This window comes from Pogoniulus pusillus, chromosome 40, assembly GCF_015220805.1.
Source record: "Pogoniulus pusillus isolate bPogPus1 chromosome 40, bPogPus1.pri, whole genome shotgun sequence".
Classification (NCBI taxonomy): Eukaryota; Metazoa; Chordata; class Aves; order Piciformes; family Lybiidae; genus Pogoniulus; species Pogoniulus pusillus.
Window position 1 is genome coordinate 1,668,673 of NC_087303.1, and position 19,236 is coordinate 1,687,908.

Here is a 19,236-nt window from a genome sequence, read left to right on the forward strand (position 1 = left end):
TCACTCAAGACCTCATCCAGTCTGGTCCTGAACACCTCCAGAGGGGTTGTGGAGCACAGAATCACAGAATGTGACCTTTGGAAACCCAGGGAGGGATCACTGAGTCCAATCCCCCTGCCAGAGCAGGACTACACAAACCCATCTTAGGGCACAGAGGAACTCATGGAATGAGTTGAGACCCTGGCAGGGGTTGCCCAGGGAGGTGGTTGAGGCTCCATCCCTGGAGGTGTTTCAGGCCAGGCTGGCTGAGGCTGTGGGCAGCCTGCTCTAGTGTGAGGTGTCCCTGGGCATGGCAGGGGGGTTGGAACTGGCTGATCCTTGTGGTGCCTTCCAACCCTGCCTGATTCTATGAGTCTATGATTCATCCAGACAGACCTTGGAACTCTCTCCAGAGAAGTTGGATGTTGAGTCCCCCCAACATCCCTGGGGACCACAACCTCCTAAGCCCTAAATATTTAGCCCAGTGCCCCCTGAGGAGCTCTGGTGGAACCTCTCAGGGTGTCCACCTGCTCTTAGCTTCTCCACCAAGCTCTTTGAGGAGCACCACCGAGGGCCAGCCCCAGGCTGCGGCTTTGGGGCGGTGTCGCCGCTCGAAGGCAGCTCCGCCGAGCCTCAGCATCTCAACTCCCTTCTCCTCTCCCATCTGTCTGAGCCGAGCCACCCGTGGCAAAAAGAAATGGATGAGGCATTCAAACCTTCTCCAGGCGCCTGGAAAATGAGGCAGTCCACTTAACAAGGAGCGGTGACCACCCCCGGTTGGGGCACACATGAGCGGTGCAGCCGAGAGGGGAGGGGGGGAAAGGCTGAAGCCGAGCGGAGCTGTCCCGGAGCGCCTGCGCCGGGGAAGGACAGGTCCTTTGCAGCGCTGATCGCAGCTGATGGGGATAAATCCCTCACTTGTGCTGCATTAACTTTCATGTTTTCAGCCCGAGATGATTTAGCTTTTCCCTTTTCACCCTGTAAATCAGCTCGGGCCGGGAGCGCAGCAGGTCGGCTGCCTGACATCGCCTGGCGTTTGGAGGAGAGGAATAGCAGGGCGAGGACTTAGACCAAGGAAGGATTGATGGGTTTCAGGCATTGCCCTCTTTTTTTTTTCCCCTCTTCCCCCCTTCCTTTATTTTTCCTTTCCCTCTTTTTGCTTTCTCCGTTTTTTCTTTCCCTATTTCTTTTTAATTTCTGCTTTTCCTCCTTTTGCTTTCCTTCCTTTTGCTTTCCCTCCTTTTGCTTTCCTTCCTTCTGCTTTCCTTCCTTTTGCTTTCCTTCCTTTTGCTTTCCCTCCTTTTGCTTTCCCTCCTTTTGCTTTCCCTCCTTTTGCTTTCCCTCCTTTTGCTTTCCCTCCTTTTGCTTTCCTTCCTTTTGCTTTCCCTCCTTTTGCTTTCCCTCCTTTTGCTTTCCCTCCTTTTGCTTTCCCTCCTTTTGCTTTCCCTCCTTTTGCTTTCCATTTCCCCCCTCTTTTTTTCCCCTTCTCTTTTTCTTTCCCTCTTTTCTTCTTTCCCTCCACTTTTCCCCTTCTCTTTTTCTTTCCCTCTTTTCTTCTTTCCCTCCACTTTTCCCCTTCTCTTTTTCTTTCCCTCTTTTCTTCTTTCCCTCCACTTTTCCCCTTCTCTTTTTCTTTCCCTCTTTTCTTCTTTCCCTCCACTATTCCCCTTCTCTTTTTCTTTCCCTCTTTTCTTCTTTCCCTCCACTTTCCCCTTCTCTTTTTCTTTCCCTCTTTTCTTCTTTCCCTCCACTATTCCCCTTCTCTTTTTCTTTCCCTCTTTTCTTCTTTCCCTCCACTTTCCCCTTCTCTTTTTCTTTCCCTCTTTTCTTCTTTCCCTCCACTTTTCTCCTCTTTTTTTCCCCTCCTCTTTCTTTCCTTTCTGTGTGCTAGAAGATTCCTGTGGAATCAGAGAAGCCCAACATGGTGAAGGTGAAAAGGGAGAATGGAAAGAGAAGAGCTTGTGCCAGGAGCAGGGAGTGGGGGGGACAGGCTCTATTCACTTGCTTGCTCCCTGGCCTAGGCCAAGCAGCAATGGATGGAAGTTCCTCACAGAGCTGCTCCAGGCCCCTCAGCATCTTTGCAGCCTCCCCTGGACTCTCTCCAACATTTCCTTCTCTCTCTTGAACTGGGGAGCCCAGACCTGGACACAATACTCTGGATGCAGCCTCCCTAGGGTAGAGTCGAGGGGAGCAGAACCTTCCTTGACCTGCTGGCCACATTCTTCATGCCCCTCAGGAGCCTTTTGTCCTTCTTGGCCATGAGGCTACATTGCTGGCTCCTGGTGACTTCTTTGTCCAGCAGCACTCCCAGATCCTTCTCCATGGAGCTGCTTCCCAGCAGGCCACCCCCTCACCTGTGCTGGTGCAAGAGGTTTTCCATCCCTAGGTGCAGGACCTTCCACTTGCCCTTACAAGTTCCCTCTGCCCAACTCTCCAGCCTGGCCAGGTCTCAGTGCTTGGCAGCACAGCCAGAGGGAAGCCCATGGCCAGCCAGCCCCATCTGAGCAGGGATCCAGGCTGGGAAGGACACCCAGTTTCCATGGCAACTCCCCAAATCCAGTTGCTGCTGCAGAGTTGGGTTTATTTTCCCTCCCCCTCCCTCTCAGCCCTTGGCTAATGAGCTGTGTGAGGAGATATTGAGATGCAGTGGGGTTGAGTTTGCAAATTACAGACTTGGTGAGTTGGAAGGAAACTTTTGGTCCAAAGGCTCAGCTTCCCCTCTGCATTTTCCTTCTCCTTTGCTTGTCCTTCCTTCTCTTCTTTTCTTTTCTTTTCTTTTCTTTTCTTTTCTTTTCTTTTCTTTTCTTTTCTTTTCTTTTCTTTTCTTTTCTTTCTTTTCTTTTCTTTTCTTTTCTTTTCTTTTCTTTTCTTTTCTTTTCTTTTCTTTTCTTTTCTTTTCTTTTCTTTTCTTTTCTTTTCTTTTCTTTTCTTTTCTTTTCTTTTCTTTTCTTTTCTTTTCTTTTCTTTTCTTTTCTTTTCTTTTCTTTTCTTTTCTTTTCTTTTCTTTTCTTCTCTTTTCTTCTCTTTTCTTTTCTTTTCTTTTCTTTCTTTTCTTTTCTTTTCTTTTCTTTTCTTTTCTTTCTTTTCTTTTCTTTTCTTTTCTTTTCTTTTCTTTTCTTTTCTTTTCTTTTCTTTTCTTTTCTTTTCTTTTCTTTTCTTTTCTTTTCTTTTCTTTTCTTTTCTTTTCTTTTCTTTTCTTTTCTTTTCTTTTCTTTTCTTTTCTTTTCTTTTCTTTTCTTTTCTTTTCTTTTCTTTTCTTTTCTTTTCTTTTCTTTTCTTTTCTTTTCTTTTCTTTTCTTTTCTTTTCTTTTCTTTTCTTTTCTTTTCTTTTCTTTTCTTTTCCCTCATTTGGGCTCCCTTCAAAGCTGCTGAAGGTCACTTCCAAGCCAAACCATTCTCTGACCCTCTGAGAACAGCTCCTTGTTGGTTTTGTTCCATCAGGGACTTGGCTGTGGCCAGACTCCCACAGCCTCTGCTCTGCAGCAGCTCGGTCGCAGCAGCCACGTCCCGGCGCCGTCTGCTGCGGCAGCCCTTGGCAGTGGGTGGCATCTCCAGGAGCTTCCAGCAGTTCCTGAGCCTGTCTGGCTTTGGAAGCCCACGGGAGGAGTTGTTTACTGCTTGTCCCTTCCTCCCTGATTGCTGTTTGCTTTTGTTTTTCCTCATTAGCTTCGATGGAAACTGAGAGCAGGCACCAGGGGAGGGCTTGGGGACATCAGAGCTGATCCTGCTCTGCTCTGCAGTGGGTTTGGGTGTTCCCTGCAGCAGGATCTGCTCTTGGCACGGCTGAGCTTGGTGGTGGATGATGATGGGGAGGAATTAGCTGGAACCATCATGCCTCCAAGCTCCATCCCTTTGAGCAGGAGGTGGATGTGACAGCCTGGGCACCCCCCGGGCATGTTTGGCTGCAGCTCCTGTGACATTTAGTGCAGCTGGTGAGCATGACTCAGAGACCAACAGAGGAGGGGTGGGGGGGAAGGGTAGAGATGAACTCCAGAGGTCCTTCAGGACATGGTGAGGATGGGATGGAACAGTCACAGTGCTCAGCAGCCAAACCCCTGCAAACTCTGCCCAAAAAGCTGCTGTTTGCTTGGCAAAGCAGGAGGCTGGGCTGGTGGACAGCAAGGGCACCAGGAGGACACCAGCACTGAGGACAGTGAGCTGCTGGGGGGCATTAAAAAGAGCAGTGTGGGCAGCAGGGCAAGGGAGGGGATTCTGCCCCTTGGCTCTGCTCTCCTCAAACCCCATCTGCAGCCCTGGGTGCAGCTCTGGAGCCCCCAGCACAAGCAGGACATGGAAGTGTTGGAGCCAGTGCAGAGGAGGCCACCAAGATGCTGAGAGGGCTGCAGCAGCTCTGCTCTGAGCACAGGCTGAGAGAGTTGGGGCTGTGCAGCCTCATGCAGAGGTGAATCCTGGGGGAGATGCCAGGTTTGGAAGGGAGCACTGAGAGCATCCAAACAGAGCCACATCCCTGCTGGCAGTGACCAGAGAGGGGCTGTGTGTCTGGGAGAGCTCAGACGAGTTTAAGGTCTCCTCTTCCTGTTTCCCATGAATGCTGAATGGTCATTAGTGGCTGGAGCAGATGCCCAGCTGATGGCCTGGCTTTGCCCAGCTGATGGCCTGGCTTTGCCCAGCTGATGGATTGGCTTTGCCCAGCTGATGGCCTGGCTTTGCCCAGCTGATGGATTGGCTTTGCCCAGCTGATGGCCTGGCTTAGCCCAGCTGATGGCCTGGCTTTGCCCAGCTGATGGATTGGCTTTGCCCAGCTGATGGATTGGCTTTGCCCAGCTGATGGATTGGCTTTGCCCAGCTGAGGGATTGGCTTTGCCCAGCTGATGGATTGGCTTTGCCCAGCTGATGGCCTGGCTTTGCCCAGCTGATGGATTGGCTTTGCCCAGCTGATGGCCTGGCTTTGCCCAGCTGATGGCCTGGCTTTGCCCAGCTTTTCCATCCCTTGGAGCCCTGCAGGATGAGGTGAGCTGTGCTTTACCTGCCAGCTACATGGTGCTGGGCCAGAGCCTACCTGGGCAAACAAACCTCCTGCCTTTGGAAACCAGAGACCTTCCTGGGGCTGGGCTCTTCCCCCCACCCCCCCACCCCAGCTTCTCTGGAGCTTTTAGGTGTCCATTAGGATGCTTTAAAGGAATAAATCCCCCCTCAGAGATTCTCTTTGCAGGTTAATTTAGCTCTTTGCTGCCAGCAAAAGCCATCTGGATTGTTGTTGCAGGCAAAGTAGGGACATGGGGAGTGACAGGGACACCCCAGCCCCATCTGCAGCCAGGCAGAGCCCCAAGCACTGTGTTTTGTGTGTGTCTCCCCCCCTCACCCCCCCACCTCACACAGATTTAATCTCAGCTCTGCCTTTGCAAGGCTGCATTAGAGAGGCTGCCAGCACCACACAGGTCACAGCTGCCATGGGCTGGAAAACTTCAAACTTCCAGAGGCCCTCTGCAATCAAATCAGCCCTCCCACACCCCCTGCTTAATTGGGTTAGCTTTATCTGAGCAGCCACCCAGTATTTAAGGAGATGAGAGACTCCTTTGCTGCTGGGAAATTGAGGCAGGAGAGATTTGGGGTCCTGGTGGTGCTTGAGGTGATGCTGCCAAGGTGCCCCAGCCCCAGAGAACTGAGAGCTCAGCAGATCCTGGGAGCCAGAGCCACAAGTAACCTGAAATATGGGATCTGCTTACATGGAAAACTGATCTGAATTAGGGCAAAGCCTGACTGGGAAGGCAGCAGAGCCCCTGGGATGCTGCCAGCTTGCTGGCAAGTGCCAAGAGCTGATGGGCAAAGGGAGAAGGTGGAGGGCTGGAGGAGGCTGTTGCTGGCTACCATCACATCAGTGCTGCTTCCCCACTGTGGCTGCTCTTTGTGGTGTCTGAAAGGTCCCTGCAGTGCCCCAGAGCTCTGCTGGCAGCTGGGGAAGGAGCAGAAAACACAGCCCAAGGAGGAGCAGGCAGGCTGAGAGCCCTGGGGGTGTTGGGCCTGGGAAAGGCATCCCCAGAGGGATCTCAGCAATGCTCAGCAAGAGATAAAGGCTAAAGGGCAACAGTGCCCAGCTCTGGGCTCCTCCATTGCAGAGAGCTGCTGAGGTGCTGGCAGGTGCCCAGAGCAGGGCAGCAAGGCTGGGGAGGGGCCTGGAGCACAGCCCTGTGAGGAGAGGCTGAGGGAGCTGGGGGGGTGCAGCCTGCAGCAGAGGAGGCTCAGGGCAGAGCTGATTGCTGCCTGCAGCTGCCTGCAGGGAGGCTGTAGCCAGGTGGGGTTGGGCTCTGGTGCCAGGCAGGCAGGGCCAGAAGAAGGGGCCCCAGGCTGAAGCTGTGGCAGGGCAGGCTCAGGCTGGATGTGAGGAGGAAGCTCCTGGCAGAGAGAGTGATTGGCACTGGAATGGGCTGCCCAGGGAGGTGGTGCAGTGCCCATGGCTGGAGGTGTTGAGGCCAAGCCTGGCTGGGGCACAGTGCCATGGTGTGGTTGGTTGGGCAGGGCTGGGTGCTAGGTTGGGCTGGGTGAGCTTGGAGCTCTCTGCCAGCCTGCTTGGTTCTAGGATTCAGAGAGGCTGGGGCCAGACTCTGCTCAGTGGTGCCCAGTGGCAGCACGAGAGGCACAAACTGGCACCCAGGAGGTTCCATCCGAGGAGGAATTTGCTTGTTGTGAGAGGTGCTGCAGGCCTGGAGCAGGCTGCCCAGAGAGGCTGTGGAGTCTCCTTGTGTGCAGAGCCTCCAACCCCCCCTGGGCACTGTGCTGCTGGGCAAGCTGCTGTGTGTGCCCTGCTAGAGCAGGGGGGGGTTGGACTGGCTGAGAGACCTTCAGAGATCTCTTCCAACCCTTCTCATGCTGGAATTCAATGACTTGACCTTGGCTGAAGTGACAGCAGCATCCTGGTGCCCAGCAGCAGGCTGATATATGGCGGGGGGGGGGGGGGGGGAGTCGGTGAAGAGGAGGAGAAGAAGGAGGAGGAGGAGGAGGAAGGGGGCAGAGGGAAGCCCCATGCTGCTAATGTGCTGCGAGTAAATGAAATTAAACAAGCCAAGCAGCGCTGGCAGCTCCTCCTCCTCCTCACCCCCCCCCCTGGGTAATTGGATTGGAGCTCTGGCGCTGATGGGATCTCGCTGGGGCTGCCTCCACCCCCCCCTGCCGGGCTCTGGGCTTTTAACAGCTAAATAAAAGTTTCTCTGGAGCAGGTTTTGCTCTTCTCCTGCTGCTGCCAGCAGGGAGCAGCGAGCTGGCGTTGGGCACATTAGTGTCATATTCATAGTGGCAAGGTACCCCCCCACCCCCACCCCCCCCTACCCTCCCAGCCCCCTGAATCAGGCAGCACCAACCCAGGGTCATCATCATAAATGTCCCAGCAAATGACACTTTGGGTTTGCAGCAGGGGAAGGAGCTGGAGCAGGCTGTGGGTGGCTTTGTCCCCAGGCAGAGGCTTGGTGGCACTCAGAGAAGAGCCTGAGCCATGTTTGTGCTGGGCAGGGGGCCTGGGGAACCTGGAAGGATGCAATTGTTTTGCTCAGAAGAGACCTTTAAGAGCATCCAGTCCAAGCATGGAGCCAGCCCTGCCAGGGGACCACCAAGCCATGGCCCTCAGCACCACAGCTCCATGGCTTTAAGCTTCTGCAGGGATGGGGACTCCACCACTGCCCTGGGCAGCCTGGGCCAGGGCTTGAGAACCTTCAAGGGGCAGAAACTGCTCCTCATGGCCAACCCAAAACTGCCCTGGGGCAAGCTGAGTTCATTTCCTCTTGTCCTACCACTTGTTACATGCAGGAAGGATGCCAGGTTGGTGCCTTGGGAGGTGGCAGCATAGAGGCAATGTGGTTTTGTCCCCACACAGAGGCTTGGGGGCACTTAGAGAAAAGCCTGAGCCATGTTTGTGCTGGGCAGGTGCCTTGGGATGGGGGAATGATGGAATTGTTTTGGTCAGAGGAGACCTTTGTCATCATTGAGTGCAAGCATTGACCTCCAGCAGGGCTACAGGCTGGGGGCAGAGTGGCTGAGAGCAGGCAGGCAGAGAGGGACCTGGGGGTGCTGTGAGAGAGGAGCTGCAGAGGAGGCAGCAGTGCCCAGGTGGGCAGCAGAGCCAATGGCAGCCTGGGCTGGCTGAGGAGCAGTGTGGGCAGCAGGAGCAGGGAGGTTCTTGTGCCCCTGTGCTCAGCACTGCTCAGGCCACCCCTGCAGTGCTGTGTCCAGCTCTGGGCTCCTCCATTGCAGAGAGCTGCTGAGGTGCTGGCAGGTGCCCAGAGCAGGGCAGCAAGGCTGGGGAGGGGCCTGGAGCACAGCCCTGTGAGGAGAGGCTGAGGGAGCTGGGGGGGTGCAGCCTGCAGCAGAGGAGGCTCAGGGCAGAGCTGATTGCTGCCTGCAGCTGCCTGCAGGGAGGCTGTAGCCAGGTGGGGTTGGGCTCTGCTGCCAGGCCCCCAGGGCCAGAAGAAGGGGACCCAGGCTGAAGCTGTGGCAGGGCAGGCTCAGGCTGGATGTGAGGAGGAAGTTCCTGGCAGAGAGAGTGATTGGCACTGGAATGGGCTGCCCAGGGAGGTGGTGCAGTGCCCATGGCTGGAGGTGTTGAGGCCAAGGCTGGCTGGGCACTGAGTGCCATGGTGTGGTTGGTTGGGCAGGGCTGGGTGCCAGGCTGGGCTGGGGGAGCTTGGAGCTCTCTTCCTCCCTGCCTGCTTCTAGGGTTCTATGATCTCTCAAGGTTTGGCTTTGCTTTGGTCCCTTAGGACTGGAGGAGAGCACCCCAAAGCCCCTTGAAGACACAGGCCATGTGCTGAAGCAGGGCTACCTGGAGAAGAGGAGTCGAGGTAAGACCTGAGGAGCATCACCACGAGCTCAGGGCTGGGGATGCCAGCTCAGGCTTCCCACAGAGGCAAGGTCCCAGGTGAAGGCTAAACAGCAGAATTCCTTTTCCCTGCAGCTTCCTCTCCTAGGCCAAGCCCTTGTAGAACCCTCTGAGACTTTCTGGGGGCATCACAGAGGGCACAGAGGACACTCTGAGGGCAGAGCCTCCCTTTTAGTCCTTGTTTGCAGCTCATCAAACTGCACCAAGGCTTCAACCCCACCAATTGAATTCAGCAGCAGCAGCAGCTCAAGCCTCTAAGGCAAGAGCTGCCCTCCCAACAAGCAGTCCTTGGAGATGGAGCCCAGGTGATGATGAGGGTCTGGGAGCACCACACACAGCAGCAGCTTGAGCTGAGACCAGGGAGCCAGCCCCAGGCCTGTCTGCACCTCACTGCCTCTGCCAAAGCTGCAAATTGTTTCCTCCTCACTCAGACTGGAGCTGGAGTTGTTTGCTCTAGGACAGGCAGGCCGAGGCAAGAGCAGCCCTTTCTGCCCTCATGGCCAGCAGCTGAGCTCTCAGACTGGGCCTGGGCCTGCTTTTAGCAGAGGACTTTTGCTTAATGCTTGAGGAGAGAGGTTTGACCCAAAGCTGTGCTCCCTCCTGATGAGCAGAGTTACAGCAGCTCAGTTCAACACAACCCAACCCAACTCAACCCAGCCCAACCCAACACAATTCAATTCAACCCAACCCAGCCCAACCCAACCCAATTCAATTCAACCCAGCTCAACCCAACCCAACCCAACCCAATTCAACCCAACTCAACCCAACCCAACTCAACCCAACACAACCCAACCCAACTCAACCCAGCCCAACACAATTCAATTCAACCCAACTCAACGCAGCCCAACCCAACCCAATTCAATTCAACTCAACCCAATTCAATTCAACCCAACCCAACTCAATTCAACCCAACTCAACCCAACCCAATTCAATTCAACCCAATTCAAACCAGCCCAACTCAACCCAGCTCAACCCAACCCAATTCAATTCAACCCAATTCAAACCAGCCCAACTCAACCCAGCTCAACCCAACCCAATTCAACCCAATTCAACCCAACCCAACTCAACCCAACCCAATTCAATTCAACCCAATTCAAACCAGCCCAATCCAACCCAACTCAACCCAACCCAATTCAACCCAACCCAACTCAACCCAATTCAATTCAACCCAATTCAAACCAACCCAATTCAACCCAACTCAACCCAACCCAATTCAACCCAACCCAACTCAACCCAACCCAATTCAATTCAACCCAATTCAAACCAACCCAATTCAACCCAACTCAACCCAACTCAATCCAACCCAACTCAACCCAACCCAATTCAACTCAACCCAACCGAACTCCTCTTAACCCAACTCATCTCATCTCTACCCAGAAAGAAGAACCCCTGCAGGGTCTCCAGCCTGGTGGGACAAGTTGGTTCCCCCTTCTTCAGCTGAGCTTTTGTGTCTAAATTTGCTTCTCTGAGGCTTTGGAGCGCTGAAGAATCCTTTCAGGATCTCCAACCTCATAGACCAAGTTGGTTCTTCCTTCTTTGGCTGAGCTTTAGAGTGTAAATTTGCTTCCCTGAGGCTTTGGAGAGCTGAGGAATCCTTTCAGGACTTCCAACCTCGTGGACCAAGTTGGCTCCCCCTTCTTTGACTGAGCTTTAGTGTCTAAATTTGCTTCTCTGAGGCTTTGGAGGGCTGATGGAGCCTCTCAAGACCTCCAGCCCTGGTAGACCAAGTTGGTTCCCTGTTCCTTGGCTGAGCTTTAGTGTCTAAATTTGCTTTCCTCACTTTCAAGCAAGGAACCTGTGGGGTTCTGGTGGGGAATTGTCTTTTTTGCCCCCCTCAGCATTGCCCTGAGGCCTCTCTTTTGCTCTCCTCTCCAGAGCACAGCTTTTTTGGGTCAGAGTGGAAGAAGCGTTGGTGTGTCCTCAACAGGGAGACCTTCTACTACTATGCCAATGAGAAAAGTAAGTGGTGAGCCTCTGGGCCCCAAACTGGGCTGGGGGTGGCAGCTGTGGGCACAGGCAGGGCTGGGAGAGGGGAGAGGAGGATCCTTGAAGGGCAGGCTGATGTCTGGCCAGAGAGCAGCATGGCCCATGAGAAGGTTGTGGCTACTCTCAAGGCTCTGCAAAGGTAGATCTCAGCTTGGGGTCTTCTTCCCCACCCCACCAAGCACCTCTCTTGGTGTGGAACATAGAATCCTGGAACCAAGCAGGTTAGAAGAGAGCTCCCAGCCCAACCTAGCCCCCAGCCCTGCCCAACCAACCAGACCATGGCACTAAGTGCCCCAGCCAGGATTGGCTTCAACACCTCCAGGGACAGTGACTCACATCCCACACCTTGAGTACTGGGGTCAGTTTTGGGGGCCTCTCTCCAAGAAGGACATTGAGGAGCTGGAGCAGGTCCAGAGAAGGGCAAAGAAGCTGGGGAAGGGTCTGGAGAACAGGGCTGGGGGAGGAGCAGCTTCCTCCAGAAGCTTCCTCCAGAAATAATGAGCTGGGGGTAAATGAAGCCTCCTCAGATGACTGCAGTGAGCTTCCTTCTCTCCACCCTGGCTGACACCAGCTGTCTGTGTGCCTCCTCAAGATCCCCAGGCCAATCCTCCATGGTCCCACTAAGCTTTTTCTTGCTGCAGACCAACCCCTTCATGCTGTGGCAGCAGAAAAATCATTGCTCTCATATTTCCCCAAGCACTCAGTGGGCTCTGCTTCATTACAGCAGCTCATTTCAGGCAGCCTCTTGACCCTGGCGACCTCAGGCTGGCTGGCTGCAGCCTCTGGGGGCTTAGGAGGGCATCCTCTTCCCTCTGCCTCCATAAGGATTCTGTAGGATTCCCTTTGGATTTCCCAAATCCAAAGTTTGCTGCTTGGTTGTGCTGTGCTGAGACTGATGGGGTGGGAGGGATGATCCCAGCAGCTGCTCAGAACCTCCTGATGTGCAGAGCCTGACAAAATGGACTTCCAGGAGTGAGGTCAAGGCCTGAGGAAGGAGTTCAGTCTCTTGGCAACCTTTTGGTTTGGTCTGTTGCCTTCTGGAGACCATTTGGAAGCTGACTTCTTGCTTGGCCCCAAGGCTGCAGCTCCCTAAAAGGAGGTTGGAGGGAGGTGGGGTTGGGCTCTGCTCCTCAGGAGCAAGTGGCAGGACAAGAGGGAATGGGCTCAGGTTGCACCAGGGCAGGTTTAGGTTGGACCAGAGGAACAGCTTCTGTCCTGAGGGGAGTGAGGGTGTTCAGCCTGGAGAAAAGGAGGCTGAGGGGGAGACCTTTCAGCTGTTCCTTTCCCTTCAGCATCTCTGTGGCTCTGTGCTGGACTCTCTCCAGCAGTTCTGTGTCCCTCTGGAACTGGGGGGCCCAGAACTGGACACAGCACTCCAGATGCAACCTCAGCAGGGCAGGGCAGAGCAGAGGAGCAGGAGAACCTCTCTCGACCTACCAACCACAGCCCTTCTAACCCACCCCAGGCTGGCACTGCTCCTCCTGCCCACCAGAGCTCATTGCTGGCTCATGCTCACCCTCCCACCTACCAGCACCCCCAAATCCTTCTCCCCTTCGCTGCCTCCCAACAGCTCAGTCCTCAGCTATGGCTATAAAGGTGCAGTCTCCAGACTGATGCTGTTTGTCTCCTTCCAGGCAAGCAGCCCAAAGGCAGCTTCTCCATCAGTGGCTGCAGTGCCAGGCTGGCTGCCCACCTGCGCAAGGATGCCCGCAGGAGCTGCTGCTTCGAGGTGACCTCCCCTGGGAAACGTCCCTATGAGGTGGGAACTGGGGGGAAAACCAGGCTTTCTGTCTTGCTTTGAGGAGCACAAGTCCCTGGTGCCAAGTCTGGTTGGGACCTGCTGGGTCAGGGAAGCTCCAGAATCACTGAATTGTCAGGGTTGGAATGGACCTCAAAGACCATCCAGTTCCTGACCCCCCCTGCCATGGGCAGGGACACCTCACACTAGATCAGGTTGCTCAAAGCCACATCAAGTCCAGACCCCCCTGTGAAAACCAACTCCAATGCCTTGCAGAAGGTGTTGGTGCTTCTCCTTCCTGGCAGCTGATCTCAGCAGGGAGCTTCCAATGGCACAAGAGTGAGCCCAGATCCTCTGAGCGCCTGTGGAGCACAAAGGGTTCAGTGGGAGCACAGAGCAGGAGCAGCAGACCACAGAGGCTGGAAAGGCTGCTCTGAAAGAACCACCAAATCCCAGCAGGGTGAGGGCTGGAAGGGACCTCTGGAGCTCAGCCTGTCCAACCCCACCCCTGCTCCAGCAGGGCACCCACAGCAGCTTGCCCAGCAGCACAGTGCCCAGGGGGGTTGGAAGCTCTCCAGAGCAGACTCTGGGCAGCCTGCTCCAGGCCTCCAGCACCTTCACACAAGCAGCTCTCTCCTCCTGCTCACCTGGAACCTCCTGGGTGCCAGTCTGTGCCCATTGTCCCTTGTGCTGTTGCTGGGCACCACCAAGCAGTGTCTGGCCCCAGCCTCTCTCCCCCCAGCCTTTATCTCCTGCTGAGCATTGCTCGGATCCCCTCTGGGGCTGCTCCTCTGCAGGCTCTCAGCCCCAGGGCTCTCAGCCTTTGCTCCTCAAGGAGCTGCTCCAGGCCCCTCAGCATCTTTGCAGTCTCCTCTGGCCCCGTGCAGCACTTCCCTCTGTGGAGCAGTTGGCAGCCCAAAGCTGGACCCAGTCCCCCAGCTGTAGCCTCAGCACTTCAGAGCCAGCTTAGCTCCACACCTTCAGCACCTGCTGAGCAGCCAAGGTGCAGCCCAAAAACTGATGCCAGGAGTCACAAAGTGGGCTTGAGAGTCCTGCTGAGTTTTGGGGAGCTGGTGGAGGGTGGGTGGAGAGTCCTGGTTGCCAGCCAGTGGAGAGCACTCAGTGAGCATTGTGGTTTCCATCTGAATTCCCTTCCTGGATGAGGCTTCACAGCCTTGCTCTGGGCTGCCCTGGTGCTGCTTCTGCTCCCTGCCTGCAGCAGCCAGACAAGGGAGGGAGGGAGGTTACTTTCCCTAACCACAGGGCAGAGAAGGGCAGATCCAGGCTCTGCAGCCTCTCCTCTCTTCTAGGAGCCCCCCCATTATAAGATCTCCATCCCCCCCCTCACACACCCCCTTTCCCTCCTAGCATCTCCCCCTTCCAGAATCTCCACCCCACTTTCCCTACTAGGACTCTCCCCCTCACCTCCCTTTCCCTTCTAGGAGTCTTCCCTCCCTCTACCTTTCCCTTCTAGGATTCTCCTCCCCTACCCCTTTCCCTTCTAGAATGCTTCTCCCCCCACCTTTCCCTTCTAGGAGTCTTCTCCCCCACACCTCTCCCTTCTAGAATTCTTCCCCCCCTATCCCTTTCCCTTCCAGGGTTCTTCTCCCCACACCCCTCCCAGCTCTGGGATCCCCTTTCCTTTCTAGGGCCTTTCTCCTCTTCCCTCACACAAGAACCACCACAGCAGCAGTTAAATCTCTCTGCAGTTCACAGCCCCAAGCCCAGCAGAGGCTGAAGATTGGGTGGATCAGATCCAGTTCCTCCTGAAAGGTGAGCCTGGCAGCTTGGCCCAAGCCAGCATTGAGCTGCTGCTTGGCTTTGCTCTTTCCTCCCCATGCTTTTGCTCTCTCCTGCCAGACCTGAGCTCCCTCACCATCCCCTGTGATGAAGAGGATGAGGAAGAGCTCTACAACGACGTGGACAGCTCTGACTCTGTGAACACAACCTCCCACAGCACCACCCTGAACCAGGAGGAGCCAAACATGGAGATGGAGGATGACATCTATGAGGTTCTGCCAGGTATGAGCCCCCCAAGAACCCAACTCCTCCCCTGGCCTCAGCCTGGGGTCCTTGCCAACCTGGCAGATTTTGGCCACCACACACATGGGTGGCAGTGACCATCTCAGGCTCTGCTGAGTTTCACACACCCACAGCTCCAAAGGTTCACCTTGGAGTTTTGGGTGGTCAGGCTGGTTGGTGACCCCAGGCTGGTTGGTGACCCCAGGCTTGTCAATGTCCCCAGGCTGGTTGGTGACCCCAGGCTGGTTGGTGACCCCAGGCTTGTCAATGTCCCCAGGCTGGTTGGTGTCTCCAGTCTGATTGATGGCTGCAGCTCATTGCTGCCTGCAGCTGCCTGCAGGGAGGCTGTAGCCAGCTGGGGTTGGGCTCTGCTGCCAGGCCCCCAGGGCCAGAAGAAGGGGACACAGCCTGAAGCTGTGGCAGGGCAGGCTCAGGCTGGATGTTAGGAGGAAGTTGTTGGCAGAGAGAGTGATTGGCACTGGAATGGGCTGCCCAGGGAGGTGGTGCAGTGCCCATGGCTGGAGGTGTTGCAGCCAAGCCTGGCTGGGCACTGAGTGCCATGGTGTGGTTGGTTGGGCAGGGCTGGGTGCTAGGTTGGGCTGGCTGATCCTGGAGCTCTCTTCCAGCCTGCTTGGTTCTGGGATTCTCAGGGATGGAGCCTGGTGGAGGGGATGTGGCAGAGGACTCCACTGGGAACTCGCAAAGCTACCAATGTGCCTCATGCCCACCCCACAGAGTGCCAAGCCTGAGCCCAGCACAAGGTGGTGCCTTCCTGCTGCCATTATTTATGGTCTTAATGCAGTGAGACCTGGGCAGGAAGGGGACAGAGAGGAGTGGAGGGACAGGATGGGCAGGTTGGATAGGTTGGGCTGGATGAGCTTGGAGCTCTCCTCCAACCTGGTTTGATTCTGTTCTATTCCAAGCCGTGGAGAGGCAGGGAGGGGGAGGGGAGGAAGGCAGGAGGAAAGGGAGGAGGAGGAGGAGGCAGAGGAGGAGATCATCTCCTCAGCAAGTCGTTGTCCTTAATGAAGTTTTACAAAAACAGACCCAGCCCTGGCAAAATAAAATTTCACAGGTGATAAATTTTTCCCATTTCCCTGGCAGAGCTGCCTGGGATTGTTAAATTAAGAGTGAAGGAGGCTGCCAGGCAGCCACCAGCACTGCTGGGGGATTTTATAGAGTGGAAAATTGAATCAAATTGCTACCTTTCAAAGGCAACTCCTCCGAGGATCTGCCCTCTCCCAACACCACCACCACCCCCCCAACACCACCACCACCCCCCTGGGACTGCTCTGCCACGGCCCTAGGGGCACCACCCAGCGGTTTGTCAGCCCTGGGTAGGGGTTCAGAGCTTGGGTGTGGGTGGGGAGGTGGTCCTGTGGGGTGGTAGAGACTGGATGGGGGTGGTCAAGTGGTTCTGTGGGGTACTAGACCCTGGATGGAGGTGGCCAAGTGGTCCTGTGGTACTTGATGGAGGTGGCCGAGTGGTCCTGTGGGGTTCTAGATGCTTGATGGAGGTGACCAAGTGGTCCTGTGGGGTTCTAGATGCTTGATGGAGGTGGCCAAGTGGCTCTGTGGGGTTCTAGATACTCAATGGAGGTGGCCAAGTGGTCCTATGGGGTTCCAGACCATGGATGGAGGTGGCAAAGTGGTCCTGTGGGGTTCTAGATACTGGATGGAGGTGGCCAAGTGGTCCTGTGGGCTTCCAGACTGGGTGTGAGTGTCCAGGGGCACCCATGGGGGCTCTGTACTGTGGATATGGGTGGCCAGGGGCTCCTGTGGGGCTCCAGAGCCAGGGTATGGGGAGCCCAGGGGCTGCCATGTGGCTCTGAACCCAGGAGGTGCCATCTGAGCAGGAGGAGGAACTTGTTTGTTGTGAGGGTGCTGGAGGCCTGCAGCAGGCTGCCCAGAGAGGTTGTGGAGTCTCCTTGTGTGGGGAGCTTCCAACTGCCCCTGGGCACTGTGCTGCTGGGCAAGCTGCTGGGGGTGCCCTGCTGGAGCAGGGGGGCTTGGCCTGGGTGATTTGGGGGGGATTGGAAGTGCTGGCAGCCAACCTGGGCCAATGCTGTTCAAGAGGGCAGAATTTGGCATCTCTTACACTCCACATCAGGGGCAGAACCAAGCTGAAGCTCTCCTGGCTGAGCTCCAGAGGCTCCTTTCCCACCAGCACCATGCTGGGATCCAGTGACCCCATCCAGCCCCAGCTGCCGTGGGTGCTGTGCTGAGCTGGGTGCACAGCACCCACAGCTCCAGCCCAATCTTCCTCCTGCAACCACAGAGCCTGGCAGCAGCCTGAGGAAGCACCAGAAGCAAACACAGACCTTAAACAAATGACCTCAATAAACTCCAGACCTGAAACATCCCAGGAAGCAAATCTGCTGCTGGGGAGAGTGCAGCAGCCAGGACCTGGCAGAGAATTGGCTCTCCTGGAGGTATCTCAGGGGCCAGGGCTTTGCTGTCACCTTTAGGTGACCAAACCTGGGGCTGCTGCTGCTCCCCCTGCACCAACGCAGCGCTGCTGGCTCCCTCCCGGGGCTGTAGCCTCAGCTTTGATCAATGCAAACCAGGTCAGTCCCCACCCCCCCCATCCCCTCCACCTCCCACCCCTAACCCTGCTGCCAATTGCATCCCAAAGCGAGGTTGGAGTGGGGTGGGGGAGGGTCGCTGGAGCTGTTCCTACCTTAGCCGGGAAGTGGCACCGAAAATCTTTCCTAAGTCAATCAGCTCTGATTGTGAAGCTCTGCCCCTGCCCGGCCACAACCTCCTTAGCATTGATTTGGGAATCAATTATGGAGAGTGGCTGTTGCCTGCTCTTTGCACCGGTGAAAGAGGAGGGAACTGGAGCTGCTGCAGCAGCCTGGGCCCCCCTGGCACAATCCCTTCCCAAGCCTTCCCATCTGGATTCCCCTATCCAACCCAATCCCCTCTGGGGATGAGGGGAAGCAGCAGTCCCAGCAGCTCCTGCCCACCCTGAGAGCCTCAGAGACAGAGAATGGTAGGGAAGGGACCTCTGGAGCTCAGCCAGTCCAAGCCCTTCCTGCTCCAGCTGGGCACCCACAGCAGCTTGCCCAGCAGCACAGTGCCCAGCCACTGCCAGCAGGGATCTGTCTGGGTGCTCTCAGTGCTCTCTTCCAACCCTGGCATCTCCCCCAGCCCAAAGGCTTCACCCCTGCAGAAGGCTCAGGTCACCAACCCAGCACAGACCTTATGCCAGCAGGGTGGGGTTGGAGCTCAGCCAGGAGAGCTTCAGCTTGGTTCTGTCCCTGATGTGGAGTGTAAGAGATGCCAAATTCTGCCCTCTTGAACAGCATTGGCCCAGGTTGGCTGCCAGCACTTCCAATCCCCCCCAAATCACCCAGGCCAAGCCCCCCTGCTCCAGCAGGGCACCCCCAGCAGCTTGCCCAGCAGCACAGTGCCCAGGGGCAGTTGGAAGCTCCCCACACAAGGAGACTCCACAACCTCTCTGGGCAGCCTGCTGCAGGCCTTCAGCACCCTCACAACAAACAAGTTCCTCTTCCTGCTCAGATGGCACCTTCTGGGTTCAGAGCCACATGGCAGCCCCTGGGCTCCCCATACCCTGGCTCTGGAGCCCCACAGGAGCCCCTGGCCACCCATATCCACAGTGCAGAGCCCCCATGGGTGCCCCTGGACACTCACACCCAGTCTGGAAGCCCACAGGACCACCTGGCCACCTCCAAACAATCTTCTCCTTCTGCTCAGATGGAACCTCCTGGGTGCCAGTTTGTGCCCATTGCCCCTGGTGCTGTCCCTGAGCACCACTGAGCAGAGTCTGGCCCCAGCCTCTTGCCCCCCACCCTTTATCTCTTGCTGAGCATCACTCAGCTGCCCTCTGCAGCTGCTCCTCTCCAGCCTCTCAGCTCCAGAGCTCTCAGCCCCCTTTGCCCCTCACAGAGCTGCTCCAGAGCCCTCAGCACCTCCACCCTTTCAGCTAACTCTCTTGCAGCCTCTCTCCTCACCCTCCACAGCCACACCAGGCTGCCTCCACTCCTTCTTCACCTCAATTTCCACATCTACCACTCATCCTCCCTCCCATTCCTCTCCTGACATTCCTCCTCAGCATCTCACTCTCTCCAGGTCCTCTCTGGTTGAGCCTTTTCCTACAGGACAGCTCAGCAAAGCACTGCCTGAATTTATGAGGCCATCAGCAGTGATTTGTTTGGAGCAGTGGTTAGCAACAATCCCTTCTTATGTAATCTTCTTCTTCTTCTTCTGCACCACGTTTTAAAACATCATCTGTGCCTTCCTCCCTTCCACTCCTCACAATTAAGCCAAGAATTTATTACCCTGACACTCAGATCCTCTCCCAGCTCTCTGCCTCTGGAGCCTCACAGCCCTTCCCATGGCTTCTCTGCTCTGTTTCATGGAATCAGAGAATGGATTAGGTTGGGAGGGAGCTCAAAGCTCAGCCAGTGCCAACCCCCCTGTGCCACAGGCAGGGACACCTCCCACTAGAACAGGTCACTCGAGGCTTCATCCAGCCTGGTCCTGAACACCTCCAGGGTGGTTGTGGAGCACAGAAGCACCCAATGTGATCAAAGATCACATTGGGTGCTTCTGTGCTCCACAACCACCCTGGGAAACCTGTGCCAGGCTCTCACTCACCCTCAACCTGTGCCAGGCTCTCACCACCCTCGCTTCTTCCTAACATCCACTTTCAATCTCC

At 55.8% G+C, this 19,236-nt stretch overlaps 1 protein-coding gene across 1 annotated transcript in view; it reads left to right on the forward strand.

The window, feature by feature from the left end:
- SKAP1 (src kinase associated phosphoprotein 1) overlaps positions 1–19,236 on the forward strand; it is a 217,370-nt gene that overhangs the window by 162,755 nt on the left and 35,379 nt on the right. Inside the window, exons 5-10 of the mRNA XM_064174245.1 lie at positions 8,688–8,768; positions 10,682–10,765; positions 12,427–12,551; positions 14,240–14,303; positions 14,391–14,552; positions 17,188–17,191. Of these exons, the coding sequence (XP_064030315.1) occupies positions 8,688–8,768; positions 10,682–10,765; positions 12,427–12,551; positions 14,240–14,303; positions 14,391–14,552; positions 17,188–17,191 (520 nt within the window). The remainder of the gene's footprint in view (positions 1–8,687; positions 8,769–10,681; positions 10,766–12,426; positions 12,552–14,239; positions 14,304–14,390; positions 14,553–17,187; positions 17,192–19,236) is intronic.